Source organism: Loxodonta africana, chromosome 7 (assembly GCF_030014295.1).
Source record: "Loxodonta africana isolate mLoxAfr1 chromosome 7, mLoxAfr1.hap2, whole genome shotgun sequence".
Lineage (NCBI taxonomy): Eukaryota > Metazoa > Chordata > Mammalia > Proboscidea > Elephantidae > Loxodonta > Loxodonta africana.
The window spans coordinates 82,060,603-82,079,782 of NC_087348.1; the positions used below are offsets into that span (position 1 = coordinate 82,060,603).

At 41.4% G+C, this 19,180-nt stretch overlaps 1 protein-coding gene across 2 annotated transcripts; it reads right to left on the reverse strand.

Moving 5' to 3' along the window:
- Positions 1 to 219: 219 nt before the first annotated feature.
- Positions 220 to 14,805, reverse strand: LOC135227204 (E3 ubiquitin-protein ligase TRIM22-like). Of its 2 annotated transcripts, none has more exons than XM_064288551.1 (8): positions 14,734 to 14,805; positions 12,580 to 13,071; positions 11,697 to 11,792; positions 10,803 to 11,033; positions 6,921 to 6,943; positions 5,246 to 5,346; positions 4,911 to 4,937; positions 220 to 4,652 (listed from the first exon to the last, which is right to left on the reverse strand). In XM_064288551.1, the coding sequence occupies exons 2-8, from the start codon at positions 13,000 to 13,002 to the stop codon at positions 4,057 to 4,059; spliced, it is 1,497 nt and encodes a 498-aa protein (XP_064144621.1). In that variant the 5' UTR covers positions 13,003 to 13,071; positions 14,734 to 14,805; the 3' UTR covers positions 220 to 4,056. The 2 variants fall into 2 exon arrangements, with proteins under 2 accessions (XP_064144621.1, XP_064144620.1); XM_064288550.1 differs by having other exon boundaries at positions 221 to 4,652; positions 14,652 to 14,783.
- Positions 14,806 to 19,180: the final 4,375 nt, after the last annotated feature.

Here is a 19,180-nt window from a genome sequence, read left to right on the forward strand (position 1 = left end):
TAAATCAAAAAGTAAAAAAAAAATTGTGTACAAATTTTCAAATGAAAAACTAATTTGTGCTGTAAATTTTCGCCTAAAATACAATTACTTAAAAAAATAAATAAGAAAATCCTATGGAGCACAGTTCTATTCTGACCCACATGGGGTCGCTTTGAGTCAGAATTGGCTTAAGGCAACAGTTTTTTTGTTTTTAAATTTTAATCTCATAATATTATCATTGAGCATTGAAGCTCCCAACAGTAAATTTCCTAAAGGCAAGCAGGGGACTTGTCAACCTTGTTCCTTATTATCTCAGATCTATTACAAGCTGTTGTATATTGGGAGTGGCAGTTAGATAGATATGCAGGTATTTGTATTATTGAATATTGACTTGAGCCTACTGAGATACTCATGCTTCTACATTCTATTGTTGTTGTGGAACATAATCTCTATAATACATAAGAAAATTCTGCTTTTGATCTGGTATTGCTAACATTTATATAAACCCCTTTGACAAATTTTAACCAACAAGTTTTCAAATCTTCTTTTTCTTCCTAAAATTTACACAGATAGTTTCCTTAATGCCTGGTGTTTGATCCATCTACACCCCCACACTCTAACCGCATTAAGTCTTACTTTGCCCCCAGGGTCTGCAAAGTCAGGCTTATTTGTAAAATATGACTAGTCGGTTATGAAGAAGATGAGAACAAATATTTTTACAATGATGTAACATTTATTTTATACTTAGACTTTTTCTTAATCCATAAGTACATAATCAAATTATTCTATTTCTTGAAACAAAGTTAACCATTTTTCAAGTAAATTATTACATATTCTTAAAATCATTTGTCTCAAGTAAGAGAGAAGAAGCCAATGAAAAAAACAGACACCACTCTGGATCAGTCCTTTTGTGTAGGAAATGGTAGATGTTATTACAAACATTCTATTATTTAATTTCCACAATATCTCCATCAGGTAAGTTTTATTATTTTTATCTATTTTACAAATGAGAAACTCAGTCCCAAAGAAAGCAAGTGCTTAATTTGATAAGGGCCACTATGACATAGCCATATCAAAAAAAAATAACCAAACCTAGTGCTGTCCAGTCAGTTCTGACTGAGAGCGACCCAAGGGTTTCCAAGGCGGTAAATCTCTGCAGAAATAGATTGCCAAGTTTTCGCCCCACAGAGCTGCTGGCTAGTAGTCAAGGGCTTTAACCATCAAGTGCTATATCATAACTATACAAAATTTGATCTGGTTTCAGAGGCCGGGATTTTAACCGTCCAATTACAATGTTTACCCTCTAAAGTAAGGGGACATTTTATTCATGTCAACTGCAATAGCATCCTGGTAACAAAGTGGCTTGGCCCCTGGATAGCACAAGCAGTTTGCACCTGACTGCTAATTTAAAAGGTTGGTGGTTCAAATTCACCCAGCAGCTCCATGGAGGAAAGGCCTGGCGATCTGCTTCTGTAAAGGCTATAGCTAAGAAAACCCTATGGAGTAGTTATACTCTGTATCACATGGGATTGCCACAAGCCAGAATTGACACCACTGTAATGGGGTTTTTGTTTGTTTGTTTTTAATGGAGTGACTTAATAAATCATTATGATTTGGTTATCTACTCTTGCATCCTTTATGGCTTCATGAATTCGGCATATCAGTCTACATTTTGTGGCAGCTAAGGTTTTCTCTAAGATGCTCCAGGTTCCTCCTGCAGCTCAGCATCTCCTGGGCTCTCACTTCCACCCCACATCCTTGAGAGTCAGGCTGCTGCCTTCTCCCTGGGGACGTGGTGCAGATAATACAGACTGGCACTAATCCTGGCCCGGCCATTCATTATAAGCTTTGGGACCACGGGGAAAAACTCAGTTTATAAACTCTTTTAGCCTCCTGATGGAGCCCTGGCGGCGCAGTGGTTAAAGCAAAAGGTCAGTGGTTCAAAACCATCCGCGGCTCCATGGAAGAAAGATGTGGCAGTCTGCTTTCATAAAGATTTATAGCCTTGGAAACCCTATGAGGTCGCTAAGAGTCGCAATCGACTCAATGGCAGTGGGTTTGGTTTGGGTTTGGTTTAGCCTCCTGATATAAATTCTCTTTTTTATACTTGTAAATGTTACCTGGAATAATGTTTATGTATGTGTGTCTTAGTCATCTAGTGCTGCTATAACAGAAATACCACAAGTGGATGGCTCTAACAAACAAGTTTATTTCCTCACAGTAAAGCAGGCTAAAAGTCCAAATTCAGGGCACCAGCTCCAGGGGAAGGCTTTCTCTCTCTGTTGACCCTCCCATCAATCTTCCCCTGGACTAGGAGCTTCTTGGTGCAGGGAACCCAGGTACAAAGGATGCACTCTGCTTCTGGCACTGCTTTCTTGGTGGTATGAGGTCCCCCCTCTCCGCTGACTTCCCTTTCCTTTTTATCTTTTGAAAGATAAAAGGTGGTGCAGGCCACACCCCAGGAAAAGCCCCTTGACATTGGGTCAGGGATGTGACCTTAGTGAGGGTGTTACAATCCCATCCTAATCCTCTTTAACATAAAATTACAATTACAAAATGAAGGACAACCACACAATACTGGGAATCATGGCCTAACCAAGTCGACACATATTTTGGGGGGACACAATTCAATCCATGGGAGTGTGCTAGGTTTATACCCATGATTATATATTATATATACTTTTTTAGCTGTGTGCATATATGCATATATGTGAGTGTGTGTATGTATACAGTGAAACCTGAGAGCTGGAACTCGACGGGATTGTCTCATTTTTCCAGGTCTCGCAAGTTTTCTGCTTTGACAGGTGCAGTCTTCCTACTTTCCTATTGCTCATTTCAGTGGAAAATACTTGAGTTTTCCTTCTCTGACAGGTTTTTGCTTTACACAGATTCCATCTTCCACAGGTTTTACTGTAAATCAGTCCCAAGCCAGGCACTTTCATTTTCATCCAGTGTGGCCAAGAGACTACCCCTTTCTCTGCAGCTCTGCGAATCTTGATGTGGGCTCTGTGTAGTCATAGTGCCTGTGCTACTTTATAATGCATACTTCTCTAAAAACAGTTTGTCTTTGCTATCCTAAGTAGGTCTATTCCTCATCCTGAGTTTGAAATGATAAAAAAGAATAGAAGTGCATGGGATGGCAAATGGAGTGATATACTCACATGTTTCACCTCAAGGAAAAGGCCTGAACAGCAAAAAGCTATCCCTCAGAAGGACTGCTGAGCCTCATCAGGGCCCTGGCTATTGCACAGAGTATGGAAACTCATACTATCTGCATCAGGGTTTTTCATTTTTGGACCTGGAAAATTAGACTTCATAGAGCCAGCTCTTGCTCTCTTGAAGTGAAAATACTTGTTCTCCAGGACATTGGAACAGCTTACATTTTTTCAGAAAAATGAGAGCAAATATTTATTCTTATAAACAAGACTTTCAGATAAATGCTTTACATTTAATAAAATTTAGCTTTCTTAAAATGATCCTAAGAATTAGGTAAAACTTTTAATACCAAATTTTATTTTAGGAAAATGAGACCAAGAGATGTTAAGTAACTCATTCAAAGTTACACAGCTTGTAAGTGAAGAGACAAGACTTGGACCCAGAAGCTCTGGGTGTCAAGAATCCACTCTTGGTAAATACATTATTTATGTGCTTCCTGCTTAGCTCCCTGATGAATATGGTGTGTCACTGGTAAACCTACAGACTCCGAAAGGTTCATTATTTAGGACAGATGTACTGTCCTAGATAATATGAACAAGAGTTGACAGGTTTTCTTTGTCAATTCTGTTAAGTGGCAGGGGGAATGAGGCAGAAAAGAGATGGTAGAGAAATTACAGGAATACTGCTCTTTCTCTAGGAGGGATTAGATGTCTTTCTCTCAGAAATGCAACAAATGAGCATTCTCTGCAAATGATATTAGGAAGAATATGATACAAGGCATCATTACACGCTATGAAGACTAAAAGATATCCTATAGAAAAGAACGGAAGAGACACTCAGAATGCTGGAGATGAGCTCAGGTGCAGGAGCTGAGCCCCTGAACAAGGAACTATGCAGAAGTGTGTGAGGGAATAAGAAGGTTCAGGAGCTCGGGGGGCAGAGGGTCATGGGGGCTGGGCAGTTACAAGGATTGAAATATGGAGAAACATGCTGAGAAAAGCAACACTGAGAAAACTTGTAGATGAGTGACCCATGGTTTGTGACATTGAAAAATGACACAGTGCCTGCCTCATAGTCTAGGAAAACCCCAACCCGATGAGGAGGCGCAGCCATGAAGAGAGTCCGAACCTGGGGATCCAAGGAGGAAGAGTCCTCAAAGGCATTATATTCAAATTGATTCCGTAACCCTATAACCCAGTAGCCATGTTGAGGTCTGTATCTGGAGTACACATCTTGAAGATTTGCATTTGAGCCTAAACGAAACCAAGAACCCCAATTTTCCCTGGGGTCACTTGTTCCACAGCATACCCCCAGTATCCAGGCTGTCTTCCTGGACACATCCACCTCCCAGTAATGTTTACCTGAGAAGAAATATTGGCAGCCCAAGACACCAAAAGCAGAAAAATCACACTGATAGGAATTGTTAAAGTTCAAAATGTGCACAACTCGCACTTGTCTCTGATCCGCAGAAATGACAACATTCGAAGAAGCACGGACTGGATTCAGTGTCACATCCACTGTAGGAAAAATTACAGGGTCAGGTGAAGGACATGGGGTAGATGAGTCTTTGAAATATCGTAAGGAATACTGGGAATTAACTGGGAGGAGCTTGTGTTGATGGCTCAGAGACAGGCAGAACACTTAAAAACATATGTTTGGGGATGCGTGTGTGGGGAAAAACACATGGGGCTCAGATCATGGGACTTAATTGTAACCACAGCTTCTCAAAAGGGATAAGAACATGGTGATTTGAAGACCCTGTAAATTCTTCTTACCCCAATAGCACTGGACATCTGTCAGCTCTGAAATGACAAAAGTTTCAAGGATGTTGATTAGAAGTATAGGAGTCAGTGCTGATACCTATCTCCTCTCTAGAGCGTGGCAGGGAAGGGGAGTAATGTGAGGCTGTAAACTGGTGAATGAGAGGATGAACCAGTCACCTCGCCATTCACCCTTAGATACGACCACATTTTCTTTAGCACAAGATATGCCTCCTTCTCTGGCCTTCTTCCCCCCAGCCCATCCTCTCCTAGAAACTGTACCCTTTCCCTTAGGTAGCCCCTGACATCACAAAAGTCCCACACTACACCCTTACCCAAGTTCTGCTCACCTCTAAATGTTTGCAGGATGCCCTTCAGATCTGGCGCTCGGAACACATTCTTCAGTTTCTTGGAAGCGATGTTCGGCTTCTTCAAGGTCCAGATCTCACTTCTAAGGATGATAAAAATTGACCCCCAACTCCTCTGACCTTCTGTCTCTACAGCACCACTGCATCCCTCACCTTTCACCCCACTGATGCATTTTAACCCCCTTCCTGAGGAGCCAGAGAGTGGGAGAGGGGAGACTACTAACACTAGAGCCAAAAGACTTGTGCTCATGTCTACTTTCCCACTTACCCTCTGTGCGACTATGGGAAGGTCTTCACTTCAAAGAGGCCCTCATTCCTTCCTCTAAAATGGAACAACTAACCCTCCACTCTCTACCTCTTAAAAACAGTATAAAATTAGGTGAAATAATGGTGCCTATTTTTTTTTTTAAAAAAAGAAAAGGTATTTGATGCCTCTAAAGAAAGTATAGGATATGTGCAAAAGAGGTGGCCATTTCAGTGGGCCCACCAGGGAGAGTCCAGAGATGTGGATTTCCAGGCAGATGATCAGTAGGGAGGCTGAAGAATCTGGTTACGGGGAGGTTGAGAAATATCAAGTTTGAGGTTCCTATATTGAAAGGCTCAAGGGTCTCCAAAGCCTGTTACTCCAATATGGAGGCCCAGGGAAAAACATCTGAGGTCTCAAATTCTCTGATGAACCATTACAAACATTTGGAAAAGGAGAAATTATGACCACTAAATTCATTGCTGTTGTTAGTTGCCATTGAGTTGGCTCCAATTCGTAGTGACCTCATGCACAATGTAAAAAAAAAAAAAAACCCTGCCTGGTCCTGTACCACCCCGTGATTGTTTGCGGATCAGAAGGGTTTTCACTGACTGGGTTTTGGCAGTAGACCGCCAGGCCTCTCCTCCTAGTCTGTCTTAGTCTGAAAGCTCCTCTGAAACCTCCCCAGCATCATAGTAACATGCACGCCTCCAATGTCAGACAGGTGGTGGCTGCCCGTGAGGATCATTGGCCGGGATCACACATGGGGGGCAAGGATTCTACCACTAAGTCATCAATGGCTCATCTCTGAATTTCACATATTTGGGAAGACTTTGATCCTGCCAGGTAGGTGGGCAACTTTAGACACAAGAACACCATTTTTCATATCGGATGCTAAAGTGTTTGAATAAGAAGAAATTAATTATTGGCACCAACGCCAAACCCACTATTCTCCAAGACTTTAGTTTTTTGAAACCTTAAGAAAACACCTATAAAGACCTTGCTTCTTCTATCCTCAGGGATATAATAGTCCCTTTGGACAATTTGGGGACCTGGCAGAGAAGACAGAACCCTTCTTGAGATAAGACAAGCGCCTATGAAATACAGAAATCAGAGCTAAGGAGAGACAGAGGTATGAATGAAATTAGTGCAGCTGTGGGGCTCTGATGCTGCCACCTCTTATCCTTAACGTCCCTCTTGGCCCTAACTCTATGACCTCCACCACCCAAATTTCCTACCATTGGAAATCCCCATCTGTGGTCAACAATTTGAGACAATGCAATACTCAAATTTTCCAGCTCTGTGATTTTTTTTTTTTTTTTTTTTTTAATTCTGATTGACCTCAAGGTAGCTCTCATGGCTACTATCCACCCTCCACACAAAAAAGGATCATCCCTGGTCTCCCACACATACCTTTTCACGAAGTCAATCACATCCTGGGGAGAAGAAGGAAAACATGAATCAAGGATAGGGTTGCAATATTTAGCAAATAAAAATACCGAATGGCTAGTTAAATTTGAATTTTGGATAAAAACAGCTTTTTCTTTTATCAGTGCGAGTATGACCCCTAGTGGTGTAGTGGTTAAGAGTTTGGCTGCTAACCAAAAGATCAGCAGTTCAAATCCACCAGGTGCTGCTTGGAAACTATGGGGCAGTTCTACTATGTCCTATAGGGTCACTATGAGTGGGAATTGACCCAACAATGGGTTTTTTTCCCCCCCAGAGATAATTCAATGACAACTAACAACAACAACAACAGGACCCCTGCAATATTTAAGATACGCTTATATGCTAAAAAAGTATGTGCTGTTGAATCTGAAATTCAAATTTAACTATGCACCCTTTATCTGGCAACCCTAGATGGAGTGATAGGCACTCCATCTTACAATGTTTTACCCACCTTCTACATCAAACACCCACCAGCCCTTGATATGGTGAGAATAGATAGATAGTCACAGCGTACTGGGAAAAATGTAAGAATAAAACCCAGGCAGAACTTCCCAGAGAACTCATGTGAGTGTGTTAGGTCCCCTAAAATATATATATAAATAAATAAACATACAAAAACAGCTTTAACCCTCAGAAGAATAGGAAGATGCTTCAAGTATCTGGAGATGAGATAGGCCTCCTATTTGTTTTTTGAAAATGCATATGGTTCCCCAGAAGCTTAACCTCATTAATTCATTGTACTTTCATTTATTCTATAGGCATTCAAAGGGAAAATGTGTCATAATGTGATATATCCAGATAATGGAAAGATACTCAGCAATAAAAGGAAAAAACTGCCGATACATGCTACAATATGAATAAACCTCAAAATATTATGCTAAGTGAAATCCAGATGCAAAGGAACACATGTTTATACTAAAACATGTGGAAATGGTAAATCTATATAGACAGAAAGCAGCTGGGTGGATACCAGGGGGTAGGGGTAGGAACAAGTATTAACTGCAAACAGGCATGAGGAATGCTTCTGAAGTGATGGAAATATTCTAAAGAAGAATTTGTTCATAGTTTAGTAATACATTTACTAAGAATCCTTAAATTGTACACTCACAATAAGTGAATTTTATGGTATGTAAATTATACCTCAAAAAATCTGTTTTAAAAAAAAAGCTAAGGAAAAGATCCATTAGATGGAAATGAAATTATTGTTCAATTAGCAATAGAAGGAACAGAGAGTGGCAAAAGACAAGCAAAGAAAATCTGAAGTTTCCTGAATTTCTAAACACATTTCCTGGCTGTAAATCATAGTCATAATATTAATGCCACAAAAAAAAAAAATTTAACTTTCACACTGTCTAGTTCCTCCATTAAGTTTTATAAGTTTGTCCATACATTTTTCTCCCCCCAGAAAAAACCCAGTGGCGTCGAGTCGATTCCAACTCATACGTTCTTCCCCAGCCAACACAAACACATGAACACACACACACATGCACATATGCATATATACAAATTGTTTGCTCGGGTATTATACAGCCTAGCCTTACATTTGCCACTCCTCAGAGGGAAAAAATTAAACATATTAAAAATTATGTGTATGCATACATACGCATATATATAACAGGTTTTATTGTAATATGAATATATATAAAATCATACCATTGTGACAACTGTACTAAAAATGAGGCAAGGTGGGCAAGACCTACCTTTTTCTCCAACTGCAGAGCAAGGATCCTAACTGGAAAGGGATCCAGGTTTCATGTCCCCACATTTCCATTCCTTGTCACCAGCCACTTTCATGGCGCTTCCTCTCTCTGACCCTAACCCCCTGCCAGTAGCCTGGCATTAGGACACAAGCTAGAAGGCAGCTATCCTTCTTCATCGACTGCCCATGCAGACTTTCCCTGGCCACCAGTCACCCCGAGCTGCATCTACACAAATCAGCTGTCCTGCCAGCCCTTGCTGGCTCATTGCCTCCTGTGGCCTCATTAATTCTCTAGAATGGCTCACAAAATTCACAGAAACTATTACCTATACTTAAGGGAGCCCTGATGGTGCAATGGTTAAGTGCTCAGCTGCTAACTGAAAGGTCAGGGGTTCAAACCCACCAGCTGCACCACTGGAGAAAGATGTGGCAGTATGCTTCAGTAAAGATTGCAACCTTGGAAACCTTATGTGGTAGTCCTAGTTTGTCCTGCAGGGTGCTATGGGTCAGATTGATTCAACGGTACACAACAATTACCTATACCTACAGTTGCCTATTTATTGTAACTGGAAAGGACATAAGGAAGTGCTCAGGGAAGGTCAGGAAGAAGTCATAACACAAGGCTTCCATTGTCCCAGGGATGTGCCAGACACTCTCCCTTGCACGCTGTTCTCGCCAATCCCGGACACCTCAAAAAGAAGAAACTCCAAGGTCCAAGGTGCTTTAGTTATTGGGACATCATGCATATCAATCCAATTAATGAATATGCATGACTGACTACATCATGCCCCTCCCTTCCTGAGTGGGCTTGTGTAGCCCCCTACTTACTTATACACATTTAAGTGTAGCCCGGTGGACCAGTTAAGAGCTTGCTACTAACCCAAAGGTTGGAGGTTTGAACCCACCCAGCTATCTGCTCCCAGAAAGATTGCTGTTGTTGTTGTTAAGTGCCATTGAATTGGTTCTAACTCATAGCAACACTATGTACAAAAGAATGAAATATCGCCAGGTCCTGTGCCATCCTCACAACCATTGCTATGTTTGAGCCCATTGTTGTAGCCATCTCATTGAAGCTCTTTCTCTTTTTTACTGATCCTCTACTTTACCAAGTGTAGAGGATTTCATTTTACTTGGATCCATGATCAACACCCATGTAAGCATCAATTGAGAAATCAAACGATATACTGCATTGGTCAGATCTGCTGCAAAAGATCTCTTTAAAGTGTTAAAAAAGCAGAGATGTCACTTTGAGGATGAAGGTGCTCCTGACCCCAGCCATGGTATTTTTAATCACCTCATATGCGTGTGAAAGCTGGACAGTAAATAAGGAAGACCAAAGAACTGATGCCTTTGAATAGTGGTGTTGGTGAAGAGTACTGAATACATACCACAGACTGCCAGAGGAACAAACCAATTTGTCTTGGAAGAAGTACAGCCAAAATGGTCCTTAGGCGTGAGGATGGCAAGACTTTGTCTCACATGCTTTGAACCCATAAAGATTTCAGCCTAGAAAAACCCGTGGGGCAATTCTACTCTGTCGCATAGGGTCACTATGAGTCCGAACTGACTTTACAACCCATAGCAACAAGTGTAGACTGGCTATTTTAGAAGGACAAAGAGCACCTTAAGTGCTCAAGCTATTTTCAGAAACTATATACAAAACGTCAAACTGAGTTCTTTGTCCCACAATTATCAAAGAAGTTATGTTTTTATTTTTTAAATTTTCCCAAAATTAATGTGTACGTATTTGCCTGTGACTAAAAAAAAAAAAAAAAAAAAAAAAAAAAAACTTTTTAGTTTTTTTTTTAAGCCTAGTAAAGAGATGTCTGACAGACACTCAACACTAGGTCACAGATAACAGCAACATATAGAATAAATCTATATGAGGTATGGATACAGTGAAACTCCAGGATCAAATTTTTACACTGCCCTTCATAAATTAACAATAATGGATACTTTCCCTTGCCATTCATACACTGAATTACCCCCATCACACCTGAAATGAATGGCAATGAAGGGACACCACAGGGCCAAAGGAATTTCTTAATGCCACTACCAGGAAGAAAGCCCAGGGACCCAGTAAGGAAGGAAACTTGGTCTCTGTTTTTCCCGAATCTCACATGTAGGAGCTCCATTCCAAGTCTTACTTGCAGCATCTCTACTGATGACCCCTGCATCCGACGCTCCACATCTGAGATGAGCTCGCTCAGTTCCTGGTCCTGCTGGATCAGCTGGTATTTAGCTGCTGCCAGGCTATCCAGAACTTTCACGTCTTCTTCCTCCAGCTTGTGCAGTTCCCTCTTCTTCTCATTGTCCAGGATGGCATGCAAGTCATTAAAACCTGCCAGAATCCTTTGTCTCTCAGCCTGTGTCTGATGCTTTGGAAACAGGGAAGAGAAAGAGGCAGTCAGTTGTCAGTTTGGTTGAGGATCTACTTTGCAAGGTGCTGGGAGCCAGGATAAGAACTATTTTCTTCAGGGAGTTCTCACAAGGAGGGGAGGTGAAAGCCACAGAGCAATTCCAGGGGAAGCTGTTTGTTTCTACAATTTTTTCTTGACCTCGTTCCAAAACAATATCCTCAAGCCTGCTTTATTAAGGTACACTGAGAGCCAAAATGTAATACTTTGATGAGGCTTGAATTGCAGATACCTGTCCTGGACACTCATGCCTATCTATGCATTAAAACACTCTTCCCCAACCCCCATGTTTAATCCCAAAGCTGGGAACCTGGACCTTTGCCCAACATCTTTCCTGCACATATCAGAGCCTCAAACCTGATGAAGGAATGGGACAGAAGATTCATAAGCCATTTTCACAATTGTTTCCCTCATAGTCTTCATCTCCAAATATTTTATTTCACTTGTGATATGTCCACTCTCCAGCCCCCTACCTCCAACAGGGGAGGAATGAAGGACTAATCAAATAGCTTCTGTACTCATTAATTCTAAACGAGCAAAAAGGAAGGAGCCTCTTGTGACTAGAACCCAAGTTGCTGCCCAGATTCATGTCTCAGAACTCCCTCAGGAAGCGTTTCCTCTTACCTTCCAAGAAGCTCTCTCTTCTGTAATCTGAGCTTCCAAATTCTTGGCTTCCAGCTGCTCCTTCCTCAGCCTTATGAGAGTCTCCTGGAGCTTCTCCTGTGAGAACAGAATCACACCACTGCTTTCTCAGCACCTGAACAGAGGATACATTGGTGCAGAAATCAGGCTGATCTCAGAAGAGACCAGAGTTTACAGAAACTGTGAGACTGGCCATTAGAATCTATGACTCAGACAAAAATCTGAGGAGGTGAATGTGTTCTTTATTCCTGAGTAGTGGAAGTCACTATCTCCTCATCGAGAGTAGCCCTGATTCTCCACTGAGTTTATGTTAATGGTGGTGGGATGACTTGGAAAAGGATAGCAAGACCGGTGGCACAACTTAAAGAATGTAATCGCTGTCATTGAATTATACATGAAGAAATTGCTGAGATGGCATGTTTTGTTGTGTATATTTTCAGTTATTTAAAAAAAAAAAAGAGTAATCTGATTCTCTTTTGTCCTAGAGGAAGAATTAATCCTGCAGCAAGGGAAATCCTTTCTTCTCATTGACTTTCTTCCCCACATCTGACCAACCATGTCCTCTAGTAGTTCTTCTGCTCAGAAAGGCAAGAAGAATTTATTTTGGGAAGCAATTCTCTACTCATTCAACAAAAGGAAAACAAAACAAAGCAAAACAAGTTTCTCTTCTCTTGGCTAAGTGTCTGCAGTCTAGGCTAATCTTTTATGTAAATAGAAGACATGCACAGAAATGTCCTCCAGGCCTTGATTAGAGTATGGGAAGCTATCACAGGACTTAATTCTATGGTGAAAAAGTGAGGAAAGAAGAAAGTGGAGATTTCTGAGTGCTACCTTCTTCCCTGTCTTTCTCTACCCTGAGCCTTACCTGACATTTCTTGGCCATCTCCTCCACAAGGAGCGTTTGGTGACCACAGTGCTCCTGAGACCTCACGCAAAGCCAGCAGATGGCCTTCTCATCATTTTTACAGAACAACAGAAGTTTTTCTCCATGGTACACACAGAGACCACTTGTTTGCCCCTCCTGTGGGCTCAACTTGGCCTCCCTGAATCTCTTCACTATGTTGGCCAGATGATGATTAGGCCATAGATTCCCAGGCTGGTAGCTGGCATGGCACACAGGACAGCTTTTTTCCCCTCCTGGCCTGATGGTCAGTGACTCCTCATTCTTCGTAGTGATGCAGGCTTGACAAAAGCTATGCCCACAGCCTAGGCTCAGGGGTTCCGTGAGGAGCTCCAGGCAGATGGGGCAGGTCACCTCCTTCTGTATGTCTGCCCGGACTGAAGCCATTTCGCTGCTTTCCTAGCCTCTCCCAGTCCTGGCTCCTGAGTCTCTTCTTGCTCACAAACACCTGCAGGGCTGGGAATGTAAAAGTGGGCACTGTAAGGAATGTAGGGATTAAAAGGATATTGATTGTACAGAGATTTAGGACAGGACAAAATAATATAATGAAGAAACATAAAGAGACAAGAAGAGTAGGACAGTGACAGAATGAAAGGGCTTCTTCTAATAATTTCAAACACTTTACTCTCAGTTTATGTCACATGACAAATTCCACCCTTATCAGGGCAATGATTGCTATTTTCTCTTCCACTGGACAGAAGGGCAAACTGAGGCCCTACAGATCAGGAGCCTTGTGTAACCCACTTGCTTTTTCTTCCTGATCTCAAAACACTGGTTTTATGTTATATACACTAAACCCACCACTACCCCCCGCTCCTTTTGCACTTGCTCTTCTCTCTGCAGGAAGTGATTCAACCCCTGATATGCGTATGATTCATTTTTTTTTTTTTAAGAGCTTTACTGAATTGTAATTCACATCCCATCCAATGGACTTATTTTAAGTGTACAATTCAATTAGTAAATTTATGGAGCTGCATAACCATCACCACAATCCAAAGGTAGAATGTTTCTATCACCAGAACACAAAACTGGTGCCAATTAGCAGTTCACTCCCCATTCTGACCTCTGGCCCCAGACAATCATTAATTTCCTTTGCATCTTTATAGATTTAAATTTTATAGAATTTTTGATCAATTCATAAAAATAGAATCATAATATGTGGTCTTTTGCATCTGCTTTCTTTCACTTAGCCTACTGTTTCTGAGGCTCATCCAGCCTGTCTTTCTTTCCTACACCAAAAAACCATGCTCAGGGTTAAAAGCACCAAACCCACAGCTGCCTGTAGGTTTTTGCACTTAGCTTTTCTCTCTTCATGGAATGATCCACCACCCAATACTTGCACAACTCATGTTTATACTTCATTCAACTTTCTCCTCACACGACCTGTGGTGGCTAACTTACACCCACAACCAACCACCACTCATTATACATTTGCCATCGTCCTCTTACTTTCACTATGTAACATATGACACCTTTGGTTCAAGTTGTGCCCCCTCCCCTTAAAAACTTAATCCACTCATAGACCAGGCACTTTAGTTTGCTGGGAAGAGATTTTCTGCTGGCCTCTGACAAAAAAGACTATTCTGGCTCCCTTTGGCTTGGAAAGAAAAGGAAGGAGATGGGTGTGGTTTCAGCCTGGAAAATAATGGTCCCTACAATTTTTTACAAGGAGCCCTTGGTGGCACAGTGCTTAAGAAGTATGGGTTGCTTACCAAAAATTTGACAGTTTGAATCTACCAGCTGCTGCTTGGAAACCCTATAGAGCAGTTCTACTCTGTCGTGTGGGGTCACTATGAGTCAGAACTGACTCAATGGCAATGGGAACAGGAAACAAACAAGCCCCTTTGCTTTTCCAAACCCCTCTTCATTAAAGGCTGCCCATCCCCCAGATTCGACCCCTGCAGGAAGCCAGGAAACTGGCTCTATTTTTTCAATTCAGAGCAGCTTCCAGACCCTAAATCAAGCTCAGCCAAGCATAATCAACCTTTTTCCCTTGAAGTCTCCCAATCTCTGCCCCTACAAACTACCTCACACACCTTCAGGTTCAAGCAGAAAAGCTGTGACTCCATGTGGAAGAATGGAGGCAGGTCAGGGACAGGATGGTCTAGATTTACTCACCAAACCAGGGGCTTAATGCTCACAAAGTAGAGAAATGAAAGTTAAATTATCGAAAACAGGAAGCTGAAGTGAAACTTTAGAGGGAAGCCACTCCCCAGGGGCCTGAAGGAGGGGTTAGACTTTAACACTTTCTGGTACATGGGCAGCTAGGAGCCCAGCTGCTACATTTTTTATTCCTATCCGAGCTGTGGGGAAAACCTGGTGGCATGGCATAGTGGTTAAGTGCTACAGCTGCTAACCAAAGGGTCGGCAGTTTGAATCCGCCAGGAGTTCCTTGGAAACCCTATGGGGCAGTTCTACTCAGTCCTATAGGGTCGCTATGAGTCGGAGTTGACTCTATGGCACTGGGCTTTATCCTAGCTGTACTCTGGCAAAAATATTTGAATAAGAAAAATGTAAATCACAATTATATCATCCCCACAGTTTGCCTGAGAACTCAGAATGTGAATTATTTGTATTCTTAGATATTCTATATTCAGGCTGTGCAAGTCACTAAGGGTAAAATATTGATCCAGAAAGGCTTGGCACCTGACCACTTATAACACAGTCTCCCGGAGGAGAGAATCAATTAAAAAAAAAAAAACTAGGCTATAATATCTATGAATTTTACAAGTCCATCTGTTAATTAACAAGTTTCTGTTCCTTATTTTGGCAGGTTGGAAGAGGAAGCATTTCATAGACTACTAGAGGTTCAATTTAATCTTTGTCGTGCAAGCCAGCAACTCATAATGCAGGTAAGGACATAGCAGTTAATAGACGGTGCTGTTTAAGTGTAATTTTTCACTGAGTCACACTCACATGTACACGGCTTTTTTTTTTTTCTTTTCATCCTTAGGAAAAAGTTTGATATGTACACCATCATTCAAAAAATAGAAGTGAATCACTTTACATTGTTTGCACATGTTTTTGTGCCCTGAGTCTACCTTGCTCTTGCTCTGACTGCATACGCCAATGGTGCAGCTACAAGATGGAAGAGGCTCCATAACACGGGTCTCTGACTGACAGGGTGGGACCAGGAATCCTCCCACTTTAACTGACATGAGAGCGATAGAAGGTACTGAGAAATCAATTTTTATAATATTAAAGCATTATAATATTTTGGTATTGTTTATTACCCACAGAAAAACCAGCTAATCCTAGCTTAAAGAATTTTTTGACTCATATCTATGAGTCAGGAACTTATAACCATATTGGAATAATTGCTATAGTTTTATTTTGTATAGGTGAGGTTCATTCTACCAGTTAAGAAACTCATGTTGTTCAAGTTTAGTGATCTTCATCTCAATGTTGTTCAAACTGTTTTTGTTGTTATTGTTGTACTTTAGATGAAGTTTACCGAGAAAATTAGTTTCTCATTAAACAATTAATACACATATTGATTTATGACATTGGTTGCCAACCCTACGATGTGTCCACACTTGCCCCTCTTGACCCTGGGTCCCCCATTACCACATTTCCTGTCCCCTCCTGCCTTCTAGTCCTTGCCCCTGGGCTGGTGTGCCATTTTGGTATTGTTTTATTTTATGAGCCTGTCTAATCTTTGAATGAAGGGTGAACCTCAGAAGTGACTTCATTACTGAGCTAAAAGGGTGTCTGGGGGCCATACTTTAGGGGTTTCTCCAGTCTCTGTCAGGCCAGTGAGTCTGGTCTTTTTTGGGGGCAGGGGCAGGGAGTTAGAATTTTGTTCTACATTTTTCTCCAGCTGTGTCCGGGACCCTGTATTGTGATCCCTGTCAGAGTAGTCAGTGGTGGTAGGGTAGACAAGCACCATCTAGTTTTGTTGGACTCAGTCTAGTGGAGGCTGTGGTGCTTGTGGTCCATTAGTCCTTTGGACTAATCTTTCCCTTGTGTCTTTGGTTTTCTTCTAGAATATAGAACACTTTCTTCATAAACTGTGTTATGCCAATTGAGCTAGATGTTCCCTGAGACCATTAAACCCAAAATTATAGCTGGAGCAAAACATAAACCCAAATTAAAAAAATGTTTTTCTGAATCTCATCCAAAATAAAAAACCATTATTTTCTTAGCTCTGCTATTTTTCATTCAACAATAATTTTTAAGTTGTAAACAAGACCATTGGACCATTTGTTTGATTTGCATCTGGCACCCATGTATGCCGAATGTTTCTCTGGCATATGGCTGGTAAGGGCACAGTTCATTGATTCAGCAAGCAACGTTGTGCAGTTGCAGCTATAGGCGATGACTGCTGCTACCCAGGATATGATTCACAGGACAGTCAGAGCTCACGGTTTCCACTCCGTGCTTGACCCCTCTCACAGTAATGCAAGCTGTGCCTACCAAGACTGTGAGAAACACTCAGCAGTTGAGAACACTTGCAGTTAGAAATCTGAAGAAGCTGGTTAAACTGCATCAAGTTCTGAACAGAGTTTCATTTGAATGGAAGTTTGCCAAGTGAGCAAACATTTAAATACACATTATTCACATTTTTTAAGTGTGATATTTAAATTCAAGAAATAAAAAATCTCCGTCATTGATGGTTCTAACAGGGATCACAATAGAGGGTCCCAGACAGAGTTGGGGAAAAATGTAGAACAAAATTCTAACATACAAAAAAAAAAAAAAAAAAGAAGACCAGGCTTACTGGTCTGACAGAGACTAGAGAAATCCTGAGAGTATGGCCCCTGTACACCCTTTTAGCTCAGTAATGAAGTCGCTCCTGAGGTTCACCCTTCAGCCAAACGTTAGACAGGCCCCTAAAACAAAGCAAGACTAAAGGTGCACACCAGCCCAGGGGCAAGGACAAGAAGGCAGGAGGGAAGAGGAAAGCTGGTAATAGGGAACCCAAGGTCCAGAAGGGAGAGTTTTTGACATGCAATGGGGTTGTTAACCAATATCACAAAATAATATGTGAGCTCTTTAATGAGAAGCTATTTTGTTCTGTAAATCTTCATCTAAAGTAAAATAAAAAAAGAAAAAAATGGTGTATAATTTTTTGATGATTCCATTCTCTTTCTTTTTTAATTGTGCTTTAAGCAAAAGTCTACAATTCACATCAATTTCTCATACAAAAACCTACACACACATGGCTATGTGGCCCTAGTTGCTCTTCCTATAATGTGACAGCACATTCCTCCTCTCCACCCTGTATTTCCTGTGTCCATTTAACCAGCTTCTGTCGCTCTCTTCCTTCTCATCTTGCCTCCGGACAGGAGCTGCCCACATAGTCTCATATATCTACTTGAGCTAAGAAGCACACTCCTCACCAGTGTCATTTTATGTCTTACAGTCCAGTCTAATCTTTGAAGATTGGCTTTGGGAATGGTTTTAGTTTTGGGCTAACAGCGAGTCCTGGGGCCATGTCCTCTGGGGTCCCTCCAATCTCAGTCAGACCATTAAGTCTGGTCTTTTGACTAGAATTTGAGGTTTGCATCCCACTTTTCTCCTGCACCATCAGGGACTCTCTATTATGTTTCCTGTCAGGGCAGTTATTGGTGGTAGCCAGGCACCATCTAGTTCTTCCGGTCTCAGGCTGATGGAGTCTCTGTAGTTTATATGGCCCTTTGTGTCTCTTGGGCTCATATTTTCCTTGTCTCTTTAATGTTCTTCATTCTCCTTTGCTCCAGGTGGGTTGGGAGCAATTGACGTATCTTAGATGGCTGCTTGCTAGCTTTTAAGATCCCAGACACCACTCACCGAAGTCAGATGCAGAACATTTTTCTTAATAAACTTTGTTATGCCTATTGGCCTAAATGTCACCTGAAACCGTGGTCCCCAGACCCCTGCCCCTGCCACTCTGTCCCTCAAAGTGTTTGGTTATATTAAAGAAACTTCTTAGCTTCTGGTTTAGTCCAGTTGTGCTGACCTCTCCTGTATTGTGAGTTGTCCTCCCCTTCACCTAAAATAATTCTTGTCTACTACCTAGTTAGTGGGAAACCCTGGTGGTGTAGAGGTTAATTGCTGCAGCTGCTAACCAAATCCAGTTCAAATGCAGTTCAAATCCACCAGGCACTCCTTGGAAACTCTGTGGAGCAGCTCCACTCTGCCGTATAGGATCGCTATGAGTCGGAATCAAGTTGACAGCGATGGGTTATGAGTTATCTAGTTAGTGAATACTCCTCACCCTCCCTCCCTACCCTTGTAACCATCAAAGAATGTTTTCTTTTGTGTTTAAACTTTTTCTTGAGTTCTTATAATAGTGGTCTCATACAATATTTGTCCTTTTGTGACTAACTTCATTTGCGTAATGCCTTCCAGATTCATCCATGTTATGAGACGTTTCAGAGATTCATCGTTGTTCTTTATGGTTGCATAGTATTACATTTTGTGAATATAGCATGATTTGTTTATGATGATTCCATTCTTGTATTAAATTTTGATTTAAGTGTACTATTGCATATTCTTTGTACATACAGGTTTAAATTTGGTATTTATATCACAAATCGAAATGATAACAAGTATCAGTAAATGGTGGAAGAGAAATTAATGT